We start from the raw sequence: 25,178 nt of genomic DNA on the forward strand, positions 1-25,178 counted from the left end.
TTCCACCAGTCTAGTATGGTGTGAAGAAAAGGGCAACAGTGAGAGAGAGAGAGAGAGAAAGAGAGAGAGAGAGAGAGAGAGAGAGAGAGAGAGAGGGAGAGAGAGGGAGAGAGGGAGAGGCTGGATCTGTAGTGTTACCAAAACAAGTTAGGCCAATGGAAAGTAGGGCAGACATGTTAAACGAGTGAGGAAAAGATTTCTGAAGCTCCCTCCCTGACTTCCCTCTTCTCTACTCCACTGCTGTCTGGCTTCAGTGGAGCTGCTTCGCCGGCTGACTAATGTCAGAGGTATTCTCCTCTCCAGCAGCAAGTTGACTTCACAAAGAAACTTGTGAAGATCGGCACTTGAAAGTTAAAAAATGTCAATGCAACCTAATTCCCTTGCCATAAAAAAAAACAAAAAAACCAGGAGACTTAGGAGAGGAAGGATGAAGAAGAAAGTAAAGCGGAGATTTTCTGGTCTTACGTTCATGTCAGAACTGGTTTTAATTGCAGTTGAGCAGAGCCTGTTAACTACAGACTCCTACGTGAGCGGCACAGTGCAGTCTGTCAACAACCAACCGTGACATTTGATATTGGTAAGAGCGGCACTGACGGCGGAAATGAGGCTTAGCTGCAAACCACCCTGGTCGGATTTAATCGGGACTGAAAACTATATATAAATAGAACTATACTTGAGGGAAGGGACGACTCTGCGTGTTTACTGCAGTTTACAAACACCGGCTATGTTTTCCTTGGCTTTCTGACTGGCAGACAGCCACTTGTCCTAAAAGATTCCCTAAAAGCAACCATTTGATCAGATACAGCTGTGGCATCCACAACAGCGGGTCTGTCCGCCGCACTGAGGCAGCAAAACATACAGTGGAGGAGCAACTGGGTCACTACAGCTGGGGAGATGAGAATGAGTTGCAGACTCTTTGAATGGGCGCAACATCTGTGATCTCATCTCTGATTTTTCGTATATCATTCTAGTCATTATTTATTTCTAAATAGTTTTGTCTTGTTTTATTTCTAGGTTCCTCCATCTTTGGATTAATGAATGCGATCACCTCCCTGTATAATAGAAATTCATTTACAGACTTGATTAGCCAAGTACGACACATTAAGTGTGTGTATCTTGTATGTTTGTATGTATCCATCGTGTTTTCATATAAAATTAAACGTTGCTCAAGATTAATGGTTTGAAAAGTGAAGGTACTTTGCATGAGAATGAATGGCAAGAGGTAAAGACTCTACATCAGTCTGAAGCAGCCTTGCCATTCAGATGGGAACTACTTTGATTATGCTTACCGCGATATGTCTTAGCACACAGGTCCTGCACACCACCATACACAGTCCATTTGAGATTGGAGGGGGGGGCGGTTGAGGAGGAGTTCCAAATCGAGGGCGAGGGAAGGTAGTTGTTGAGGTTGTCCAGCATCTGGCCACAGCTCCAGGTCCAGCGCACTCTGGGCGGCTCGCGGTCACAGGTGTACACACCCAGAGGAGACCTGTCCGACCTGGAGGTGAAGTTACCCGTGGTCACGCCCAGGCAGAGCGAGGAGCCCAGGTTGAACAGGCGCCCGCGGGTCACCCACTTCCAGCGCTGGTTGGCTTCCTCACAGGAGGCTGACAGGATGAGGGAGTGATCCTGCACCCCCAGGCACCCTCGGGTGCCCTCATGGAAGAAAGCAAAGTCGTCAGAGTCCAGCGGCGCTGTGCAGAGAGAGGGAAACAACGGCATAAGTCGATCGTGCTGATGAAAACAGGATCCCATGTTGGCAGCTAGTGTGGCAAGAGATGAGGTCAGGGCCCGGATCAATATCTCCAATAATAGATGCAGTGCTGGGTTATATCGACTCTGAGTCCCTCCTGTGTAATACACATCAGTGGTATTAATCCTCTAATAATCCTGTAATAATCCTAAAATCCTGTATAAACGTTATATGACAGGGGTCTCAGCAGGAACTAATTTAAATGACATGCAGTTAACTGTGAAAAGTGCTTGCACATGTTTTTAATGCAAGGTTAGCAATTACAGTCGAAGTATTTCACCAGGTCTCAAGAATTCACCCTGTTTAACCTGGACTGGCCTCTCTCCCTGTTCAGTCTGAGGTGTCTGGGTCTCCTGGTTGTGACCACAGAGAGAGAGCAGCTGTTGGTGCATTTGGGGAATAAATATATAATGACACTTATCACGGGACTCTGTAGAGTGACTCACACGTGTAACTGAACGTGTTAACAGGTCTAAATTTGATTAATATGACGAAACTGTAATGATCCTCGGGGGGTGAAATGGGGAAGTGTTTTCAGTCTGCTGACTTCTCACTACTGTACACTGATTTCTTTATAGGCTTCACTGCAGTACGATTCTCCGAGGAGCTGTATCTGTTTGCAAGGTGTTACCCACAGAGCCCTACATTATTCTCATACACATCTCCTAAATCCAAAATAAATAAAATGTTAACAAAAAAGAAAGAGTCCCTGAAAAAATTTTTAAAAATTAAAAAAACGTGTTGAACTTAACACATCCAGAGCAGAGGCTGGACGCCAGACGCAGTGACTGGAATTTCGGGAACAAAAACCCAACACCCTTTCTCCAAAAAAACTGTGTGGTTTTGCTTCACTTCTGTTTTTCTTTTTCTTTTTTTCTTGAAGGATTTAGAGATTGGAAACCAAGAAGCCAGGACTGTGAATGTGCTGGTGTGTGGTAGCGAACGTGTGTGAAGGTGGGAGAAAGAAGAAAGACAAAGATATGCATGTTAGGAGTGTAGGAGTGACTCTAAATTAAGGCTGCTTAAAAAAAAAAAAAAAAAAAAACATATCCCCAAAATACACATGAATCTCTTCTCTGAGACCTGAGCTTCAGAGGAGAGACAGCAAGAGAGCCTCAGCATTCCTCCTTCGGCGGGCTCCTGTGAGAGGCCAGGAAGTGGGGTAGGTGGGAAAGATCACTGGGCATTTGGTTGAAAAACACGACTCTCACATGTGGAGACTTGAGCCCGCTTGAATCCCTCGTTTCCCCCTACCTCTCAGCTCAAACGCTCTGCACCTCCTGTGCTGCCTTTATGGACACAGAGACAATGGAGTCTCATGAAGAGCCCCATAAAAATCCCTGTAATCTGGAGGAGACGACCGACACGCCCCTTTTCTCTTGCACTCTGGCTCTGTGGTTTGGTTTCTCAGAAGCAGTGTTAGCTCATTCGGTCGGTAGCAAACACAGTAACAGAGCGGTTCAGCATAAGTTTGAAAGCGCTGTGTGTGTAATCAGATATAATCACCACCCTGATCTTTTTATACAGCCATCCATCTTACAGTGAGCAACACCCAGCTGTTGGGCCTGTTCTCTACCGGTTCATTGTTTTAATCATGAAAGAGTCGAATCAGAGTGGGTGTGTTGTCTAACAGGGACACCAAATCCTTTAAATCCTGTTCGGAGAGCTTCAAAACAAACTATAACCTACTGTAACAGAAAAAACATCTCAGTTGCTCCTGTGACAAAACTATCTTTCCATGAGGCTGTTACTCTGGATCATTCATCCAGAGCTGGATGAAATATTAAAAAAATGCAAGCAAAGACTTGTTTCTGTGGAAAATCACTGTGTGGTGGATCCATTGAGTCCAAATGTTTCAAGGCAACCACATCACTGATCTCACAACACCTTCTCGAGTTCTCTTCAGCTCAGATTAAAAAGCTAACAATTCACTTCATTATTGATAATCATCAGAAAATAGTGAAAACTTTTCTATCAGTTTTTTGTCTGCCCGGCATCATCAATATATCAGAAACTGATACATTTTCAGTTTATTGTCACAGAACACAAAGAAAACCAAGTCGATTGATGAGTTGATTGATCAGCTAATCGCTTCAGCTCTTAAAATCACAGAGAACATGTTGCGTTGGCCCTCAGTGTCGTTCATTTCAACCATCTAGGACAAAATTTCTCTCCATGTGATCTCTGTCACAACAACCAATAAAATCCCATCGCAAGTAAAAACCATGTTGATACTTGTTTAGCTGGAGTTACATAAGGCTGACTGGTCCACCAGGCGACACGCACACATGCTAATAAATCTCCATTGTGTCATTTTCACAATGGGAATGAAATTTCTAGAAACAGACCACAGAGTCGGCTTCACTGGAGCCCGTGGGAAGATTTTCACACCAGACCAATCCCAGTAAAAAAAAAAAAACAGCAATACATTGTGTGTGTGTGTGTGTGTGTGTGTGTGTGTTTGAATCCACTTCAGTGTGTGAATATAAACTCAATATTAATATGGTGACAATATGAGAAGTTCCAAGCAAAAAGCTACAGAGCCGCTAGAGGACCTGAGGCTGGAGCTCCAGACAGCAAGAGGCGAATTCAAAAAGAAGTTTTAATTCCAGTCTGGAGGGGACACGACGGGATGTTTGATGTGAGAAAACTCTCGGGCAATCAGAGAGAGTGCAGAATTCCAGATTAACTTTAAGCCATTGAGCCCTGTGAAAGCTAAGCCACAACAGCTCTCCTGCTGTGATCTCATCCTCTTCTTTGCCCTGTCACCCCTTTTTTCAAAGCTGGAGACAGTTTCCTGCTGAAGAGAGAGAGAGACAGAGAGAGAGAGAGAGAAAGAGAGGCTGAAAAACTCAAGGCCAAGAACAACCGGCGATGCTCGCCAAGAGAGGCAGATATTCCCAGAACCTCCACCTCCTCAATACGGTCATGTGTTGGACCAGGTTTGAGGACAGTACTGAGGAATGTAACTGATTAATCGATAGCAAGTTTTTGCTTGAGATATTGTGTGAGCACAACAAACTTCTCGGTGTCTGTTTGGTGGATGAGTGTGACTCATTTCCAGGTAATTAAAACTAAATAGATTTTTCCATCCATTTGTTTTTCTTAACATATATCTAAAGATCTGAACTGAAGTATGAGCAGAAGGGGGTTTCCATAACATTTTACTATTTTGACAGATGTCTGAGATAAGGGGAAAAAAAGCTGTTTAACCGGCCAGTGTGATAAAATGGCAACCAACAAATAGGCAGGAAATTCCAGCCTGCTGTGTTTGTTTCTTTGGTGTTTTATGGTGGTCCGGCCTCTGAGGCAACACAAGCTGAGGATAGGTTTTTACCTCATCCAAGAAGCACGGGAGAGGAGACGGAGAGGGTCCATCGGAGGAAATGGCATATTTGCATTTTGCAGCCACACTCAGAAACAGAGCTAACTGGAACATTTGGGGAAAGTGCACCTCAAATTCAGAAACCGCAGCGAGAGTAAGTGCACGCTGTCGAAACTTTCCATCGCTCCCACACTCCTGCACAGTGTAATGGAGGTAACGACGGATCACACTGCAGGTAATCAGAAGCGAGGTCAGAGATACATGCAAATCAGCGGTTAAGCTGGAGCAGTGCTGAATCAGAGCAGTGTGAGATAATGATCAACTTACTGTCTGGGTTCTTAAGAACAACACAGCAGCTGAAGAGCCACTATCATCCAACAGAGTTTGAATCTTAAGTCTTATGCTCGAATAGACTCCGTCCTGTTGCAGTTCTGTCAGTCATGAAGCAGGGAAAAATATCTGAATCGCCCATGAACGATCCTGAGTATCATCACTGCCACAGTTCATCTTTCCTCTACTGTTTGCGACACACATATCAAGGTGACGAGACGCTGTGCAGGACAAGACCAAAACTAATTTCTTTTTAATATCACACAGTGCAAGGAAGTTCATGACAACACGCTGAGCTGCTCCAGATCAAACGATATTTTCACTGTTAAACTCTGGCGGGTGGAAAGTGAAAAACAATTCACGTAACAAATCCAGAGAGACAACATTTCATAAAACAAATCAACAATTCCTTCTATCCTGTCGCATCTCATCTGTTTGCTCTCAGAGTGATTGAAAGGAGATTCTCAACTTCAGCAACAGGGGAAATCTGACAGCAGATGAGTGCAAGTCATTTTCTCTTTTTTTTAAATTAAGAAAGTCGGCCTCGGCAAAGAGAGCAACAGATTATTTAGGTTGTGTTGGGTGTAAACACACATAATGTCAGTATTTTAATCAAACAAAAATGAGGTAAATTAATTGACGGTGTCCTGGGCCTCATGTGATGACACATGAAAACACATTGTAGTAATTTAGTAAAAGGAGTAAATTAAAAATAGATTATAAAACAGGTGGTTAATCACTTTCCATGCGTCTGTCTGTGTTATAGTGGCCAGAGACCCAGGTTTTACAATATTCAGCCAACAATTAAATTATTTAATACTGACTACTTATATTCTCTTTCTATATATCTGATTATCCATGATGAAAAAGAAACCATGCAACCACTTCATAATCTCATTCACTGTCAGTGCAGCAGAAAAGTCACTGACAGGAGAGTGAAGTTGATGAACTCTGACTTCCAAGCAAAAGCAGTGGGAATAATAATTATCTGGCCATAACACAAAAGGTTAATTGATCATATGATTATAAAAGAAAACGTCAATCTAAACGTCAATCTAATCTGTACAGCAAAACATTGTTAGGGTGGGTTTACCCTACACACCATCCCATAACATGTAATGGAGTGGTAGCTGTTCAGGACTGGACTGAACGTGTTAATTGCAGCCTGTAACAGGATGTAAAGGTCACGTCTGCCCTCAGGTTGCCCAGTGAAGCGTCACACCGCGTCACTTGTACGGTGCTGCCTCAAAATAACAACTCATCCGGCACAAACATAGAACACAAAGCGGAAAAAGTGCGTTGCTTTGCGGCTTTAGATCAACTTTGTGCATAAATTCAAATCACAATAGAGAAAGTAAAGCCTGCAGCCCCCCCTGTCTCCCTCCCTCCCCCTCCCTCCTCCCCCCCGTTTCTCTCCACATCTGTTTCCACTCACTGCTCGGACTTTTGGTTCGTGGCATACCAAGGCACCAACAATACGCACAAAACAGCTCTCACTAATTGCTTTCTAATGCATTTTTCTGACTAGAAGTCGGTGCAAAGACAAAATCATGCACCACAGGTTTGAAGTCCGCCCGTCTTTTTTTCGACTTTTGCGTGAATGAAACGAAGCGAGAGTTGTGATTTTCCTCACCTGAAACGCTCCTCTTCAGTTCCAGACTAAAGATGAATAAATATAAAGTGCATTTGTAAAGTACAAGTTGCCGATTTGTCCATGTTCCTCTTGATTCCTTGTGTCGGTGACGCTCGTTGCCTTGCATGCTCACAACTAGACTACAACACACGCACACATAGACTCACACACTCTGTCTCACACACACACGTTGCAAAAACAGACCCAAGGGAGGGAAAAAAGTGACGCCCGAGAAGCAACGGGCCGAGGGTTTTACTTTGAGGACGGATGATGCAGAGTTGGTGGCGAGTTTGGCCGCTAGAGCTCCGTCTGCCTCACAGTCAGATGAGACTGAAATGAATGGAGCAGCGTCAACAGTGTGTGTGTGTGTGTGTGTGTGTGTGTGTGTGTGTGTGTGTGTCAGTGTTTTTGTGGTTCCCAACATGAGGTCCAGGGACCTCTGGAGGCCCACAGAGCTAAGCCAGTTCAACTCAGTTTGTCTGTCTGTGAGTTTCCTGGCTTCAATGAGCCTTACAATGTCTAAGGAGAGATGACACATGAACAGCAGTGTATAATCACAGAGGTAGAAAACATTAAAAAGTTGTAGAAACACTAGATAAAACTCCCAGATATTAAAAGTGAGGCTTTGTAATAGATGTCTTTTTGTCTGGGGAGGACCAAGCTGTGCTGCCGGGGGAAGGCGGCTAGCTGGCCCCCAGTGGGCTCAACTGTATTTTCTTTTGTGACAAACCTCTACATGGGAGAGGTGGAAGGCAGAGCCCTGAACTCTTTCAGAAGAACAGCACCACTGGTTCAGATATGTGGGCGGCATGGGTCAAAATTAAAAACCCAGGAAATGCAGGCCTCAGCAGAACGCATCCACTCGGTGCACAGAAACATCGAGTTCACGTGAGAGGAAGTCAGAAACAGCAGAACCCTGCAACACTGAGCTGATGATGTGCCAGTAAAATAAAGTGTCCAACAACATCTTCATTCCATTTGAGTCAGAAAACAATAATTGAATGGGAAACATTCATCCACTATACCAGACTAATTTTCAAATTTAAGCTAATTAAATGAGCACATGTTAAATTTTAAAGGGGGGAGGCGGTTAGCTTTCCCCCCAGTGGGCAATGTGCCCAGCCAGAAAGCTACTGTCTGCACGTCCTGTTTACTGTTCACCCGATTTACTGAATTGTTACACAGGTAAGAGCGGTCTCTGCATTTGTTTGTTCCCCAGTTTACTCTTCTTATGCTGTTGTTCGTATTACTTTGGCAAAGACTTGACGGGGTCTGGGCCGAGAGATTCGGCTGAAGTGCGGTCCAACTGGTGGTCCGGGTCCAATAACCAACAAGTCCACCGGGAGAAGGGTGGGGTGACACATATTTTAAGGCTCTCCCTTCGGTCTCTAACTGTAGAGGAGAGAGCTGCATGTTCCCAAATACTGACCACTCTGTTCCGGGGCACAGGAAGAAGAAATGTAAATTCTTAAAAGGGTTGGTTTCTCCTTTAAATGCACAACCCATGATTATAATATAGTTTTTCATCCTAAAAGTATCTGGTGCAGAAAAATAACAGACTAAAATGATAAATATTAAAGTCATGATCGAAGCCTGTTGGGGATCTTATTCAAATGATCATGTGAACTCGAAAACTTTATTCTCCACACATGTATGTGTTCTAGGATTTCACTGGACTTGACTTCATGAATATGAGCAAAGCAGAGGAAGCAGTCAGCTGGTTCCATTTCAAAGTATTTAATCTTTTGCTGGAGTTAGTCACAGTTGAGTATGAAATATGTGAAAAAAATGAATATATTCAATAATGTCCTAATTGAGCTGAACATTTTGAAGTCTGAATGGAGTTTCTGTGTTGAAGTTGTCACAAAGTCTCCTAGTATATTTCTGAGCTGCAGTGACTAAGAGTGTAAACGCATCAAGTCTGTCAGGAATCCTGGCTGGAATTAAAGACGTTTTGCTCAAATAAAACGCAGCTGTAATCGTCATTATAGCCTATACTTACTGTCATAAACTATCCTTCCGTTAGTTTCAAAACCAGAGTGGACACATAAGAATGGAGCAGCAAAGTGATTCAGCTGATATATAAAAATATCTATTGCTCTTTATTGTAAAGTTAGTACTTTTCCCCCTTTCAGGATCCTGTAGGAAAGATGACTGCAAGTTTCCAGTGATCCGATTGGTCAGTATTTGGGCTGTTGACAGGTTTTGAGCTGATTCTCTGATGTTAACCTGCTCCTGAACAGGTTTGCCATGCACTATAGGTTACCATGGTGATATAATCCGGTTGAAAGTGAGCCAGCTTCGTGATGAAAGGAAAACCTGAGTTAAGCCGAAAGATTGCTCGATAAAAAGAGACTGAGATCTGAATTAAAATAATTTTAAAAAGTCTTTATGTAATCTTAGTAGTCATTCATTCATAAGCATGATTCCTACTGAAGGAATAGGAATCAGAGTATTAGGCCTACTTCTGAAAAAATTAATGTCAGCTTTACTCAACACTTCTGTTTTGTTACTTATTTATTTTTTTGGCCACAGATTTTGACAAAGTAAGACATTTCCACTGTTCCTAATATGTTACTCATGTTGAGGCCTCAGTTTTGTTCCTTTCTCTAGATACTCCTATTTTGTATGTTGTATGACTGTTTAATGAAAATCTGCTCTCAAGTTCAAGTTATATTCATAATTTAACTAAGCCAAGTACTGTATGTTAAAAATGTCACTTTGGTTGAGTCCTGACATGGTAAACACTATAAATTAATCCAAAAAGAAAATCACATAATTGTCCTGTAATATTCCAATAAAGACTTGTACAGTAACTTCACTATCACACTTTCTTGGTTGGTTTCATGAACTGTGGAGAGCTGAAACTTGGCAATGATACGATTTAGTATCTCTTTAGTAGCTGTCTCCTTTAGCTTTCTCATAAGGAAAATATAGTTTAACAAACATAAACATGTATGTGTCTAGTGAGAGCTGCTTGCTATCTATACATGAAAAAAATCCACATTTGGGTGTCTGCTACCAATGCATTTGGGCCAGCTATATTCAATTTGTGGCCTATTACGTTTTGCAGACAGGCCAGTTTGTGTGCTCTAATACTAATCTACTTGTTTCAAATATTATTCAACATGTCACTACAGAGGCAGAGGACACATGAGAAACCACTGAATATTGGTTTTGGTGTTTTTGTATTAATGTTGTTGTCTTTTCCTGACAGAATCAGGGTGACTCCAGACCTCCACCAGATTTAAGAGGCTTTACTAATGTGACTTGTGACCTGTACAAATATTGTATTCATCCATAAAATCTGCTTTCTGTGGATCATTTCTGGAGCAGGTTAGTCAATGTGACATAACAATCTAGATACACAGTCTGGTTTCCTGACCCATTTACTCACTTACCAGAAAACAAAGCTGAATTCTTAATATAAACACCCAACCCATCAAGGAACTTCCAGCCCTCACTTGGTGAGTCTTCTCTTGATTATTGACTGCTCAAAAAATGAAGGGAACACTTAATCATCACAGTACAACACAAAGTCAGTTAAACTTCAGGGATATCAATCTGCCCATTTAGGAAGCACACGTGATTGTGAATCAGTTTCACCTGCTTTGGAGAGCTGGACAGGGCCGTAGAAGGGCATCAACCCAGCAGCAGGACCGGTACCTGCTCCTTTGTGCGAGGAGGAACAGGAGGGGCACTGCCAGAGCCCTACAGCATGACCTCCAGCTACTGGTGTGTTTGGTTTCTGACCAAACTGTCAGAAACAGACTCAATGAGGGCCCAATGTCCTCTAGTGGGACCGGTGCTCACAGCCCAGCACCGTGCAGCTTGATTGGCATTCACCAGAGAACACCAGAATTGGAAGGTCCACCATTGATGACCCGTTCTCTTCACAGATGAGAGCAGGTTCACACTGAGCACGTGACAGGCGTGAAGGAGTCTGGAGACGCCGTGGTGAGCATTATGCTGCCTCTAACATCATCCAGCATGACCGGTTTGGCGGTGCGTCATATACTTGGGAGGGGCGCACAGATCTCCATGTCACAGCCTCAGTGATTGTCAGACCTTACGCTGGTTCAGCTGGGTTCCTCCTGGTGCAGGACAATGTCCGGCCTCATGCGGCCAGAGTGTGTAGGCAGTTCCTTGATGACGAAGGCACTGATGCCATTGACTGGCCCTCACGTTCCCCTGACCTCAATCCAGTTGAGCACCTATGGGACGTTATGTATTGGTGCATCCGACACCGATTTTCGGTGTGATTGTGCGATATGTGACAGCCCTCAATGGGTTGATGATTTTGGTGTCCATTGATATACAATGTACATCAGTAAAGACTTTCAACACACCTCCAATGTGTGATTTAAGTGTTCCCTTAATTTTTTTGAGCAGTGTAGTTTTGATTCATAGTCTGTAAAACCAACATACTGAAAAAAGAACAAAAACTAAGTCATAATACAGACATAAGGCTCATGACTACATTGTCAGCTGTGTTGTACACAGAAGTTAATCCTTCACAGAAGCAGTGATAGAAGTAAACCCAGTCAGAGAGAAGCCCAGAACAACAAACACATTTTAACCAATAGTATTTAATGGTTTATGCAACTGTCTGCTAAGGCCCAATCTCCCCCACAGTACTATAAGGTAAACCAGTCACTTGCATTTTATTGGCCAAAAATAAATTCAAAACATACCTAAATAAATATGTGTGTGTATGGTAGGGTCAATCAAAACAGTAACAGTTCTAATTAAAGGCAACTTGAAAAACAACAGTTTCTCCATAAAACTGGTTAAATTGAAAAGTAAAAAAAAATGTAAAAGGGGTCATTCCTCAACAGCTTCCACTCCATATCACGTAACACAACTCTAAAACCATTCAATATAAAAACTGAGGTGGAACACTGCCACCAGCTGGAAGTTATAAGCTTTGGTCACAGGAGTTTGACGAGGAGATGGGAGGGAGGGGTGTGGAGGGGATAGTAGCTTCTGTCCCTCCTCGTCACAAACTATCTGGGTCTGGAATTTAAGCAGGGGGTGGAGGATCCCAGAGCAGCAAGTCAGATGACATAGTGCCATAGATATTTGGGGTTCAATACAATAACAGGCCGGACTGTTTCTCTCAGTTAGGTTCAGGGAGATGAGAACAAACAAAATGTTTGAGCTTGCAGAGTTCAGACTACCTCAGACCAGAATGGCTCATGCAGGGGTGTATGTGTGTGAGTGAGAATGTGTATGAGGCCTTCCGCAGTCCTTTTCATCTGGCCAAGCTGAAGCAGTTCTATACTCCATTTTATTTTCTTTTTTTTAAGCAGAAAAGAAAAATCCCAAACACTGAACCCCACCTTTAACCAACACAGTGCCAAACCTCGCCCCTTGCTGTGCGAGTCGTCCAGGGCTTTGACCCCCAGAGCAGTACCACCCTTTAAAGAAGGGAGGACAGGTAGGCTGGGGTGGGTGGACATGAGAGGGATGAAGGGGTGACATGGTCTCCCTTCACAACCCATCCATAACTTCTCACGCACCCCTTGCTGTCGTCTGACCAGCTTTGCTTGGACTCTTCATGGCAAGGTGGGATGCTGTTGGGAGGAGGGGACACAGTATGGCGTCGCCCCCCACCCACTTGACTCTTGCAAACGGTTCTGTCAGTCAGTTAAGGGGTGTGGGCTCAGTTTGAGGCGCTGCTGTTGGAGGAGCTGGATGTGGAGGCAACAGCCATGCCCAAAGTGCCCGAGGAGGCCACTGACTTGCGGATGTGGGGCATGAGGAAGGGGTCACTGGCCAGCTGGTGCACATCAATGCGGTCCTCCTTACGGTAGACTAGACAGCGCCTTATAAAGGCCTGGAGGGAGAAAGAATGAAAAGAGTGGATTACTGAGCAGGTGCAGATATCAGTCTTTACAATGTTTTGATAAAATAATTTCATCTTTAAATCTTTAAAAAATCCCTCCTAAAAACACATAGATGTGATGCAAACACTAGATATTTAACCAAAGCAGTGAGTGAGGGAGTCCAGTACCTTAGCTTCAGGTGTGACTACTGGTTTAGGAGGAAACTGCACATCTGTTGCCTTCAGTATGGTGTTCTCCTGGAGGATGTCCTGCTGAGACTGGTTATGGCCAAAGGGCTAGAGAGCAAAAAGAAGGACAAGAAATATTATTAAAAAACATTTGTGGACAACTAAATAAATAGGAAGAATAGAAACAATTAAAGTGTGTTGGTGTTCATTTCAGTTAAAAAAACATAATACAAATGCTTAATTACATACATTTAAAATTTAATTCATGTTACCAGGGTACATATTCCCCCACTGGATTTATTTTACTTTACTAAAATAAGAATATAACTTTAGAACTCAATATCAGCTCAAATGTCTCGTTACAAAATCTTTTCTTCTGTGAGCGTCTCCTACCTTTCGGCCGTACAAACACTGGTAGAAAATAACTCCCACAGACCACACATCCACCTTGTTGGAGATTTTGGGTGGTTCCTTCCCAACAACAAAGCACTCAGGGGGCAGGTACCTGAAGGAGAAAAGAGGGGGCCACATTAACATGAATCACTTCAACAGACCTAATTATACTGTTCAGTTTAAAGATGCACTTTGTCAAAACGACATGAAAACTTTTTTCCCCCTCAACATGAGGGCTCTCTGTCGTCATGTATGAAGGATGAGTGATTTAATTCAACACTGCACACTTGACAGCCCTGTACATCCGTACATCAAGACACATCTAAGTAATATCATAACCACTTTGAGAAAAGCTATGCATGTCCCAACTATCTTGTGGACAAACACCTTTTAGTTACAACTGAACTTTGGTGTAGATATTACAGTTAGTGTTGCTTTACAAATGCACAATCTCCAACTTCGATATTAATATCAATGTGACAAAGAACTTAACCTACTGAACATATTACATTGTGTACATACAGTGAAACTAACACTGCATCCATTTATAAAATGCTGAGGTATGTGGTGTACTGTAGTTAAGTTTTCATAGCATTTTTTCATTTAATATCAATACCACATTATTGGTATCTGTAGATATTGATTACAATCACATACACATTTTCTCTTTAACATTTACACAAAACTCCCTGAAGCACAATTTCCAAGTGTTTCGAAGGTATTTCACTGACTTGCTTGTACAGATATAGGACAGTCATTTCAGAGATTAAATGTTAGTTTGGCAGTGTGTAGCAAGGCTGAAGGTGCTAGAAATCTGTTGCTTCCTTGATGCAAGGCTCAGCAGTAAAAATAACAAACACAGTTTATTATATCACACATGATGGCATCCCTGCAACCTTACCAGTATGTCCCTGCTCCTTGTGATGTCAGCTCCATCCCGTCCACTGAGTTGTAGCTGTCATCATCCATGATCTTCGACAGGCCAAAGTCTGTGATCTTGATCTCCCCGCAGGCGGTGCCGTTCACCAAGAGGATGTTGCCTGGGCAGGTTGAGGAAAGGATATACAAACTTGAAATTAAATGTCTGCATAGTTCAGATTCATATTCACATTTTGAATCTAAAATGACAATTATACTTTGGATGATTCAACTGCACAGTGATTGTCTGTTTTCCAACGTAAAAATTGAGCACGTTCAAATCAATCTAAATGGAATAAAAGGCAGCAACACGATTAGAGGCCAAACCATCTAAATTGTTCACATATCAGACACTGTATGATTTTACCCTTCACTGGCAACAGAAACCGGGACACATTTTAATAGATTCAATCCCACTTGGTCCAATCAGTCATGATATCTAATTCATAACTATTAATGCCAAAACCAACCTACTGTGTGTCTGTCTCTTCAGCTGCTCGTTAGTAACTGCTGCGTGTGGTATGTAAACAGAATAAAAACTGTATCGACACTAAAATAGCTGCAGCAGTGAGTCAAGTGGTTAATTTAACAGTATCACTGCTAATTTAAGTCGAAGTAATGCTGTGCCAAGGACATTGAAACAAGATCATACACGGTCTTAGAGTGTAACAGACTGTGGAGTGTAGACGCACCAGGTTTAAGGTCATAGTGGATAATGGGCGGTCTGATCTCATTGAGGTACTTGAGGGCATTAACAATCTGCATGATGATGGAGCGGCCCTCTTTCTCTGACATAAGCTTGTGCTGCTTCAGGTAGAAGTCCAAGTCATTGCCCTCGCAGTACTCCAGGACTGTGCAGAACCTGCTCCACGATAAGGAGGAGTGAGTATTTAGTACATCAAGTCCAAACAAAGATATGGTTGTACGTATTGAAAAATCTGTTTTCTGGCTCAAAATTAACACCATCTGCATAAACATGAGAATAACTTTTGGAAGGCACATATTTAAAAGATGAAATTACTTACGAGTCAGTATCAAGCGAAAAGTAGTCGTAGAGTTTAACTATTCGTGGGTGGTCCAGCTCTTTATGGATTCTATATTCTCTGCATGCATGTCTGAAACAAAGAGCATTTTCAACATTTACATTTAAAAAGTAGATATTGCATATAGTGTGACAATAAATATAATGTTGTATTGCTTTAAGAACTGAACACTCACTTGTGATAATTTTCCTTCTTCTCATCCCTCCAGTTCTTGTTTAACTGGTGGATTTTGACTGCGACATACCTTTGCTCTGTTAGGTCAAAGGCCTGCAAAATAAATTCCTCCTATTAGTTATGAGCTGCATTTGGCACGACTCGGTTTTTAGCTGCAGTGAGACTCTTGCTTCACATTAAACAGCTTTGTTCATTCATCATTTTTACAGAGGTGACAACAGAGTCTTGGAACAACTCTCACATTCTGGCGCAATCATTTACTTTGAAATGCTGATGTCAACTTAGTGTAATGTAATGAAACACACATCCTCAAGTATTTTCCAAAGTATGCACCACTCAGGCAGCCAAGTTAGTTTCCAACACTGCAATACCAAAAAAAATTCAGCACAGATTTGAACCAACTTCTGTCACATTTAAGCAGCAGAAAACTGGTATTTATTGTAAAGCTATTGTGTGAGATTGCGCCAAATCGGCATGTGACACTGAGATGATATTGTACCTCATTTTCAAGTCTGTAGAACAGCTGTATATGTGTTCACTATAGTCAACCAAAAAAATGAATAAATAAAATAATAAAAAAGAAAATAGGGTAAAACGTCAGCTGATTGACATCTTCCCTTATCACTCTTGATACAAAATGTTTTTTCCTTCACAGGAAAAGGTGAAGTTTCTCTCACCTTGTAAACTTCACTGAAACCTCCCCGTCCAAGTAAATGGAGTAGTAGGTATCTGTCATTTAGCGTAGGGTGATCTTTAAATCTGCACAGGGTGAAAAACAAAAACAATACAGTTCAGGAATTTGACAGAGCACAGGGACACATCAGTACAGACTGACTAGGAAAGGAACATAGCAGAAGAAATCATACTGGGAATTATCCTCATTGTGGATCCTTTTCAGTTCACGAATATGCAGGTTCCGCACTCTCTCCAACCTCTCCAGCTCCGCCTGGATCTCAGCTTCCTCCTGCAAAGGACAACAAGAGAAATATTAAAAGCTGTGCAATAAAAAAAACAACAAAACAAAAGAAAGACCACAGTAAGTACTGTATGTTGAAACCAAAAATGTGTCACGAATATAAAGGGCATTACCTTCTTAAGATGGCCTAGTCTAAGTTTGAAAATTTCCTCTTGCTCGTGGTACTCTGCCTGTGATAATCTGCGAGAACATAGAAGCAAACTAAGTGCAACTTCAAACACAAATGCAGAGGAAAACAGCCGGTATAAAAGAGAAGATAAATAATCAAAAGCATCATACGCTTCGCTTTCTGTTCCGTTGGCCTTGCTTTTACGTTTGTTTTGCTCTAGGCTTGGAGGTGGAGTCTGAGCCATGGAGGGCGGCTTGCGTTTAGCCAGCAGCTTCCTCTGCCTTTCAATGTCCTCCCTCTGGGAGTTGATCCTTTCTTGTTGTCTGGAAACACACGGTACATTAGAGTGACATAAAGACCCATTTCATTTCTCTGGTTTGTCTGTGTATGATCTATTTTAAGCTCTTTCCTCTTCTATGAGAATACTGTGCATATTTAATTACAATTAATGATATCCATCATATATAGCGAAGTATGTTGTTCTTGTCTGATTTTACCTCTTCAACTAGCACAATTACAACAAGGACAAAGATTAAAGTTAAAACATGACAAGGCTCACTTGATGAGGTTTTGGAAGGCATATCCATCTGTCCACTGCTCAGTGAAAGACGCCCCATGTCTCACTGTGGTGAAGTGACCCAGTCGAAGCCTGTCCTGCATGCTTTTGTCCCGGCACGCCATCTTTTCTTGTTTTGACTGAAGGAAGAGCAGAGAAACACAGGCATCAAACCAGCGCTTGTTGATTCCACACTTAACTATAAACAATCTAATTTAAGAACACCAACAAATGACCCAATCACTTTGATAACCTGTAATAAATCATGGTGCTATTCAGCAAACATACTTTTTCAATCAGCAGCTTCTTAGACATGGTCACACATTTATTTAAGCGTTCCTTGTATCGCTCCAGCATCCTCTGCTGTTCATCAATCTGCCTCCTCAGGTCACAGTTTGCCTGGAGCAAACATACAAACAAGCATACCAAAAGAATTAACACAATTTTAGAGTGAACACAATTTACAGACAGAAGGAATGTGCCAACTCCAACATGCTTTGAGAGAAAAATCAAGACAGGGAACATGATATTTTTGAAACCATTGAAAATGGCAAGCAGAGTGACAGGGATGAAATGTAATGAGATTAGTACCCGAAGCAAATCGTCTATTCGGCCTTCCTTCTTCTCCAGGTCAGAGTTCTTGTTGTTCTCCATTGCTGTTAGTTTCTCTATAGTAAGGTCAGACTAAAGGGCACAGTGAGGACAAAACATTAATGACGCATCATTCTGTATCAGCAACAAATGCAGTGCAACAAGTAGAGACATCTAACAATGTCTTCCAGTTGCTGATGACTATAGTAATTCATTGGCTTATATGGCAACTATTTAACAGCTCCCTGTTAAATTATAGTAGTAGTAGTATAGTTAAATGTAGTAGTATATTTAAATCACATAAACATCCACTCAACCCTGATATTGTGTCGAGTACCTGTGTGGCTTTGTGGAGCACGTGAAGAGAAACAGGCTTCAGTGAACATGACGAGTGCTCTGTGTTGGCCGAGCTGATGGAGGAGGGGCTTCCCTGCTGCACCTGGGAGGCAGACACATTCATCCAATGAAAACCTTACACATACTGAGAGGGTGCCTTGATTTGTGAATTCCATCACACTGAAGACTTTCTAAAGACCTGGAGCTACCAGTCATCATAAAACACGAGCCCAATCTGGCACAAGAACGTTGCATAAAAATACTGACCAGCGCCAGTAGACACTCAAATCAGCCATCAGAAGCATGTGAGACTGTGCTAAATTCTCACTGAAAAAACACTTATTTTTTTATTTCAAGGCTTTTGAGCTATTAATCTTATTTGAAAAGATGAAGGCCCCCACTTTACAAAAAAAAAGACCAAAAAAAAGAAAGCTGTGTGCAACAGGTTAATCAAAACTCTTTTCTGTTATCATTTAAATGTCTGTCCGTATGTGTGTGTTTGCATTGCAAGTATTTGCATTTTTTATCAGTATATCCCATTTCTACAACATGTTGCTCTTCATGATTGCTTTCTTTGGTTATAGCTTTTGTCAGAACTTGGGCCAATGATGACAACAGACTTAAAAACACACATTTGTGACTAAATGTTACTAGACAGAACACATCAGATTCGTCCCACCTGTAATTAGTGTTAATAACAAGCACAGAGGAGAGAATGGCAGGAAAGAGTGTTAAGAGGTTAAGAAGAAAGAAAAAAAAAAAAAAAGGCATGAGACAGACCATAGAGCAAACATGCTCACCGTGACAGGGGGGTTGGAGAGGGAGTGTTGTGGGGAAGAGCGGACCACTGGTGGAATTCCCCTGGCAGGGCTGGTACCAGGACCGCTACCTCCCGCAAACTGACAGAAATGTAAAGAGAGACGAATAGGAAAGCAGTTCAGTGGAAAGACCAAGGTGGCTATAAAGGGGTGTTAGAAACAAAGTATGGAAAGTTATGCACCCAGTACTGAAGCATTTTAGAGGATATGAGCTCTGCTGGACACACACACTCTACAAAAAAACTGAACAATTTTGTGCTACTCACCTCAAAATAATCACTAATTTTATGCCCCCTTGCTCCCGCTTTGCCTGGAAGAGAGAGGAAGGGTTCAAAGAGAGGCTGGTATTTGGGATACATGATGAGAGGATCGTAGCAAAGGGAAAAACTTACCCTGGCTGCTGTCAAAGTGGTCTGCTTTCCGTTTTCTCACTCTCTGGTCATTCGCCTTTTTCTCGGGCGTCTGTCGGGAAAGCAGTGGATGTGAATCAACCAAATGTATGATAAAGTAACAGAAAGGTGGTCGGCATAAGAAAATCCTGTTAATATGTGATGCAGACTCACCTCTAGCTCCTTGTCACTGAGCGAGCCCACGCTGCATAGACTCTGATTGGATGACTCATTTTGATTCTGACCCGAGCCCTGTTAATATGAGGTAAAAATACATGAAAACAGGGAGCAAATAAGTACAAAGATGCATAAGAGATGCAAGAGGTATATGTCTTCAAAGCGTGTGCATGTGTACTTGTTGGATACACATGCACTTGTTAGAGAGAGCGCACACAGAGTTAGAACACAAGAGTAAAATGGGTGACAAACAGAGGGAAGGGATGAGGGGGTTTGGCTAAGTACCATCGCCATTAACTTCCCAATGAATCTAGACCTCCATCAGTCGGAATGCCAGTTCCCTAGGTGATGCCTGTCAGTCAAATGAATCACATCAGAATTCAGCAGGCACTGTCCAATCAGGAAGAGATACTTAGTCATTCAGAGCACACTAGAGCTCTCTCACTGAACCCTCCTAAAATGGAGGAACATTAGGCATGCTGCTGGGGATGTATTCCTCCCTCTGTCTGTCACCTTTAGATAATGTCATCCATTTTTCTCCTGTTCACCACGGTCCTAACCATTCTTTTCTTCTCTCTCTGGAGAAAGCCAGTGAAAGATGCTTTGCTTGATCTAAAAATGACAGCTTGTTTTTACACCTCCCCTCTCCCAAAAAAATCCTGGTTGTTTGATCAGACTTGTTCAAAAGGAAATGTACTTTCCAATAATTTTCGTAGGCTCTCTCTGTTCCATTACCAAAAGGTATGCTAGCTGTTTGTCCTCAAAGGATACCAATTTCCCTTTCTTTTAAGCCAACTCAGTGATGACAGAGAGAGCAGCGATGGCACAGGGCCTTTCAAGGTCAAGAAAAAAAATCTAAGCTGCTCTGTGACATTGAAGAGCTTTTAGACGACCAACCCATATTTCTTCATGGCCATTTGTTGACACTCTTCTCTCTCACCCCCCTCTACACACATCTCATCTCTTGTCATTCAGGGTAGCTATGGCATGATGCCTTAGCGAGAGCCGCCATTTTCTCTGCGGCAGCAGCCATGCCATGCTCTGGGCTCAGCTCTGCCTATGGCTGGCACAGGGCCCACTCCTGGCGCTGACTCTCACTCCCTAACTGTTCCAAGATCACCTTCCACAAAGACAGCCCCATCCATGTAGCAAGCAAAGAGGGTGGAAGGCTAAATACAGCCTCCACTCACACCTGGTCAAGAACTATTTCTGCATTCCTCCTTTGCCTTCACTCCTCCTCCCCCTACCACCCCTGTCCCGTCTGTGGCCTTTTTGGCAGGCGTCGCTACTTGCATATACAGCCACTACATCATGAGCCAGGGAGAGATGCCATATCACACCAGCCAAAAAACACAGACACAGCTCAACCTTCTCCAGAGACAGACAAAGAAAAGGAGTGGGGCCAAGCCTGTCCAGGCCAAACAGCAGAATGATACTGAGGTGGACTGAGACAAAGAAAGGAAGAGATTCACAAAAATGTGTAATCAAAGAAATCTGTGATCATAACTTTTTTGACGGGAGAGACTTCCTGTGCTCCATCTCTGTGACATCTGTTGTAACACAAACCTTAGCCACACCAACCCCAGTGAAGCGAGCCTCCAACAGCTCCTGCCGTCGGGGGTCCAGGCTATGCAGTTCTTCCATCATAGCTGCAGAGACAAGAGCACAGATTAAGGAAGTGCATTGTGAGGTCTGGTACATTCAAATGGGAGTGACGGATCACTGTTTCAAAAGGCATTGGACGTGATGAGTCATGGCTGTTTTTAGCTATATGGATGTGGAAAATTCCTGTTCCGAGTCATCAATAAACCTGACAATAATGTTTTCCAGTGTCATGTGTGTTAACCAAGCTCCAGCCATACAATTTGGGTACTTTGTGAAATACTCAGAGTACTAAAATGCACAATCTGTATAAAATTTAGCCAATAACGTACATTAAATATGCATCAAAGACGTAGGCCAGATGTGTAGAGTCACTGTCTGGAAAATTATAGCATCATGTGATAACGCCCTGGCATTATAGGCCTAAGTTACATGGCGCTGGAGTTATGAAAGGTCACTAATGGAGGGGCTGCCAAGTATACTCACAGCAATGGAAAAGGCTACAATAGACAATAAGTGCCCAGCTTGCTAGCTTGTGCAAAGGTTAACGTTTAAGTTACACGCCCTGTTATGTCTGTGGCTTACATACATTATATGAATAATTTAACCTGCTGCATTCGTGTCCGTTTAGGGAGACGTTTTAATTACTATTGTATAACTTAAGCCCGGAGTGGGTTTGATGGCTCAGCTATCATTATAATGAACAGCATAACGTTTTGAAACATCATCACTGAATGATAACCAAGGTAGCTAGCTAACACTGACTACATGAGCTAACAAGCCATCATTTAGCATTGCATTCTAGGAGCTAACCGTTAACGTTAGCTAGCAACATTGCATCTGATTTTGCCAAGCAACGTATCCAAACTAAGCAAATGTGGATTTATATTAACCCAGTCATATTTGTCTGCTTAGATAACACTCATCAAAAATCATTACAGCTACGGTCCGCAGCATTATATTATTTTACAAACACACCTAAGATAGCTAACGTTAGATAGCCAACATGCTAGCGTTAACTCGTCTGTCAAAAAGAAGCATCTCCTCAGTTCTGTGTTGTCAGGTGCTCGTGCCACGACGCCTGGGCTTATTAACAAAACATATGTGCCGTTATATTATTTTGTTCGGCACCCTCACAAGATACTTACTGTAAATTAATATTTTAACGGTCCTCTGGAGGGCCTGTTGTTAACCCTCAAACCGTCCCCGTTGTTTCCCCGGTGCTCGGCAGACCCTCCCAGGCTAGGCCGCATCCACAGCCGCGTTCCTCGCGTGCTGATTGTTAACGATCAAGACACGGGGGTGCGCGGTGTGGCGCAAGGTAGACGACGGAGGATTCCCTCGGAGGCCTCGACAACTCCGGGTATCCCAAACCCGCCTTTCTGTGCTCCTTAGGCGGGGATCCCCATCACATCCCTCTCCCCGAGGACCATACCGTGCCTCTGTCGGGTACCTCTCTTCCACACAATGGCGACCCTCGAGATCCTGCGTTTTTCACCAGGTATAAATGATGTCTTTAAGCCAGCGTTAGTTACCCCCTATCTTTTTCTCCCCCGGTGGTGAGATGAATTTCGGGTCCTGGCTTTCAGGTCGATCAAAACAAAGTTCGGCTCCAGTCGCCTTCCTCGCTGCGGGGGAGAAACCAATCTTTTTCGGGAGTTGTGCTGTCGCAAGCCGTTTCAGTTGAATCCGGATCGATTCGGTTCGGTTCTCATGTTTTTGCAATGTAAACAATAATCAGTAAAATCTCATATTTTCTCGTGAGATTGTTCAAGAATTTTCACCTTCGTTCAGTCCACGCCTGCCTCAAATCTCTTGTCTGGACCAATGGCAAATCCCTCTGTACACAACACAATTTAACAGCGCCCACCCACACAACCACCAAAATGATCACTTATCAGAAAGTTGCCATTCCCATCATGTTCACACCCACATACTGTACTTACATAATATCAATAAATTGCCAAATTAATGCTATTTTTAAGTAGTCATTCAAACATAAACAGGTGTTTAACCATTCACGATGCTGTGATGGCAGGCAAAGTAGTGTTATAACCAATCTCATGAAATGACTGATTCCTTTGTTAAACAAAGCACTTTGAAATACCAGATCAAATAACCAACAGATTTACAGTTTAGATTTTTATTCATCGTCCATGTACAAAAAGGTGATTGAGTGTTCTTTAAAATCATGCAATTTATATCAAAACATCAGCTGATTAAAAACAGCCTCTGGCAGAATAGAGACATTTATTTCAGGGTAACCAGAAATAAATAACCAGCCCTTTCTCACATTACTGAACTCATCAGCAGAAAATGAGAAATCATCACTCTTGTAGATGGGATTGCAGCACCATCAGGAACACTAGACATAAAACGAGTCCATCAACATGATGGCAGCTGAGATAGTATGAGGTCTTTACAGAATACAACTATCCAGTTGCGTTCCTTTTATCTCAACCACAATAGAGCCTCTCAGTTCCATACATCCTCAGAAGAAAAAAAAGCCGGCACTGCCTTGATTTTAGCTCCCAGTTTCAGCTGGTTTTGAAAGTCAAACCCGGCGTATCCTCTCCTCTGTCTCAGTCCTGTGTCTCAGGTGGCTGAACTAGAGCCTTGCGGTACTTGCACTGGATCCACACCCTGTACATGGTGAGCTGTTTCCCTCTGTTCACCTGTAGCCTTCTGTCCACAAGGTTCTGCACTTTCTCAAGCCCTGCCTCAGTGAACAGCTCATGAAGCTCATCTGAAATAGAAATATTTTTGTATACATTATTAATGCACAATTCGGCTAAATAATCATGACACATTTTAATGAAGAGGTCCTTATTTTTTACCTTGGGTAAAGAAATATACTCTTGTTCCATCACCTCGTACGTAAAAGTTTTCTGCAAGACACCTCCCTAAAAGAAAAAAAGGGTCACAATATGTCCATTATTCCACAACAAATTGCAAACATTAAATTAACACTTATTCATTAGTGTAGTGCCATTTTAATTTAAAGTATGCCATTGAAAGTATTGAATATAAACCCCCAGTTTGGAAGGTTTTGTGCAGCCGGACTAACTGTTACTATCGGCAAGTGTGGTCTATAATATTCCATTATATATATTTAAGTGCAGAATACTTTGTCATTTAAAATACCCAAACACAAAAGATGCTTTGGTGTGACCCTAATGTAGCAGTCAGTTCTGAAATGGTGGTAATAGAAAAACAGACCTAAGTGAAGCACATTATCTTTGTATCTGGAGGTTCTTAACAACTATCTGGACTCCAGCCTTCCTGGACTTCAGCCTGACTAACCTTTCTTGAAGCGGAGCTGTGCCATATCGTAGCGCCCATAGTCCCTGAGCAGCATCACTCCCCCAGGTTTAAGGAGCCGTGCTAATCTACTGATGGATGCCTGCATCCTGGGACAGAGGTGAGACATTAAGACAACCAGCACGATACCTAATGACTCACACCGAGTGAAAACAAAAAAGAAAGTGAACAAGAGCAGGAAGAGAAAAAACTTTATACTTGTTGGGATGCAATGCTGATAGCACAAAGATTAGCACTATAACATCAAGGGTTCCATCGGGGACGGGGTAATTGGCTTCCACATCACTCAAGTCGTGAACAAAGGCGAAGCAGCGCCCAGGGTCGTACTCTGGATTAATCTGATGACAAGATGGCAATTCAAATTAATTAGTTAGCCCACAACCCGAGATGAGTACCACATCATCCTTATATTAACCCAATCCTCTCACCTTGACTAACTCCACGGCAGTGCCAGAGAAATCACAGCAGTAAACAAAGAGTCCGGGGTCACTGCGAAAAGCAAAGCTGCAGTTAAGTATACAGTGCTCATTGTACCGCACTGTTCAAACATGGCCTGGAACCTCAGAATGTCAAGGTCTTGCCTGCACTTACTTGTTAGTCTTCAGTATTGGAAAAACCGTGTTCCCCACACCGCAGCCAACCTGAACATCAATTCAAACTCCACTTCAGTTTGTACTCACTGACACACAGTAACACATATAGCAGCTACCCCCCCCCC

General features: G+C 42.6%; 3 protein-coding genes across 5 annotated transcripts in view; all 3 read right to left on the reverse strand.

Annotated features, from left to right (window-relative positions):
• Positions 1-7,369, reverse strand: part of mrc2 (mannose receptor, C-type 2) — a 27,059-nt gene extending 19,690 nt beyond the window's left edge. The window contains exons 1-2 of the mRNA XM_023410957.2: positions 7,042-7,369; positions 1,290-1,694 (exon numbers count right to left, since the gene is read on the reverse strand). Coding sequence (XP_023266725.1) covers positions 1,290-1,694; positions 7,042-7,168 — 532 coding nt within the window. The 5' untranslated portion in view covers positions 7,169-7,369. The remainder of the gene's footprint in view (positions 1-1,289; positions 1,695-7,041) is intronic.
• A 4,241-nt stretch (positions 7,370-11,610) lies between these two features.
• Positions 11,611-22,979, reverse strand: tlk2 (tousled-like kinase 2). Of its 3 annotated transcripts, XM_023410978.2 has the most exons (21): positions 22,288-22,977; positions 21,104-21,186; positions 19,535-19,612; positions 19,364-19,433; positions 19,238-19,281; positions 18,954-19,052; positions 18,155-18,256; positions 17,818-17,910; positions 17,515-17,625; positions 17,230-17,366; positions 16,841-16,993; positions 16,675-16,741; positions 16,452-16,549; positions 16,263-16,344; positions 15,587-15,678; positions 15,394-15,483; positions 15,061-15,230; positions 14,352-14,490; positions 13,451-13,562; positions 13,058-13,165; positions 11,611-12,880 (listed from the first exon to the last, which is right to left on the reverse strand). In XM_023410978.2, the coding sequence occupies exons 2-21, from the start codon at positions 21,182-21,184 to the stop codon at positions 12,707-12,709; spliced, it is 2,100 nt and encodes a 699-aa protein (XP_023266746.1). In that variant the 5' UTR covers positions 21,185-21,186; positions 22,288-22,977; the 3' UTR covers positions 11,611-12,706. The 3 variants fall into 3 exon arrangements, with proteins under 3 accessions (XP_023266746.1, XP_023266745.1, XP_023266747.1); XM_023410977.2 differs by having other exon boundaries at positions 16,675-16,993; positions 22,288-22,979; XM_023410979.2 differs by lacking the exon at positions 18,954-19,052 and having other exon boundaries at positions 16,675-16,993; positions 22,288-22,978.
• A 287-nt stretch (positions 22,980-23,266) lies between these two features.
• The window catches only part of mettl2a (methyltransferase 2A, methylcytidine), a 3,844-nt gene continuing 1,932 nt past the window's right edge, over positions 23,267-25,178 (reverse strand). Inside the window, exons 4-9 of the mRNA XM_023410941.2 lie at positions 25,052-25,101; positions 24,889-24,949; positions 24,659-24,798; positions 24,443-24,549; positions 23,977-24,042; positions 23,267-23,885 (exon numbers count right to left, since the gene is read on the reverse strand). Coding sequence (XP_023266709.1) covers positions 23,722-23,885; positions 23,977-24,042; positions 24,443-24,549; positions 24,659-24,798; positions 24,889-24,949; positions 25,052-25,101 — 588 coding nt within the window. The 3' untranslated portion in view covers positions 23,267-23,721. The remainder of the gene's footprint in view (positions 23,886-23,976; positions 24,043-24,442; positions 24,550-24,658; positions 24,799-24,888; positions 24,950-25,051; positions 25,102-25,178) is intronic.

Source organism: Seriola lalandi, unplaced genomic scaffold (genome assembly GCF_002814215.2).
Source record: "Seriola lalandi dorsalis isolate HSWRI2012SDOR001 ecotype SW California unplaced genomic scaffold, Sedor1 jcf7180002054443, whole genome shotgun sequence".
Classification (NCBI taxonomy): domain Eukaryota; kingdom Metazoa; phylum Chordata; class Actinopteri; order Carangiformes; family Carangidae; genus Seriola; species Seriola lalandi.

Bases quoted from the DNA above. Each gene is read 5' to 3' on its own strand.
- tlk2 (XM_023410977.2), bottom strand. From the start codon at position 21,184: ATGATGGAAGAACTGCATAGCCTGGACCCCCGACGGCAGGAGCTGTTG. The intron at 19,282-19,363 runs GTAAGTTTTTCC...TCTCTCTTCCAG, and splicing joins CCACTTTGACAGCAGCCAGG to GCAAAGCGGGAGCAAGGGGG. The intron at 16,345-16,451 runs GTATGATTTCTT...CACCCTGTGCAG, and splicing joins CACAATGAGGATAATTCCCA to ATTTAAAGATCACCCTACGC.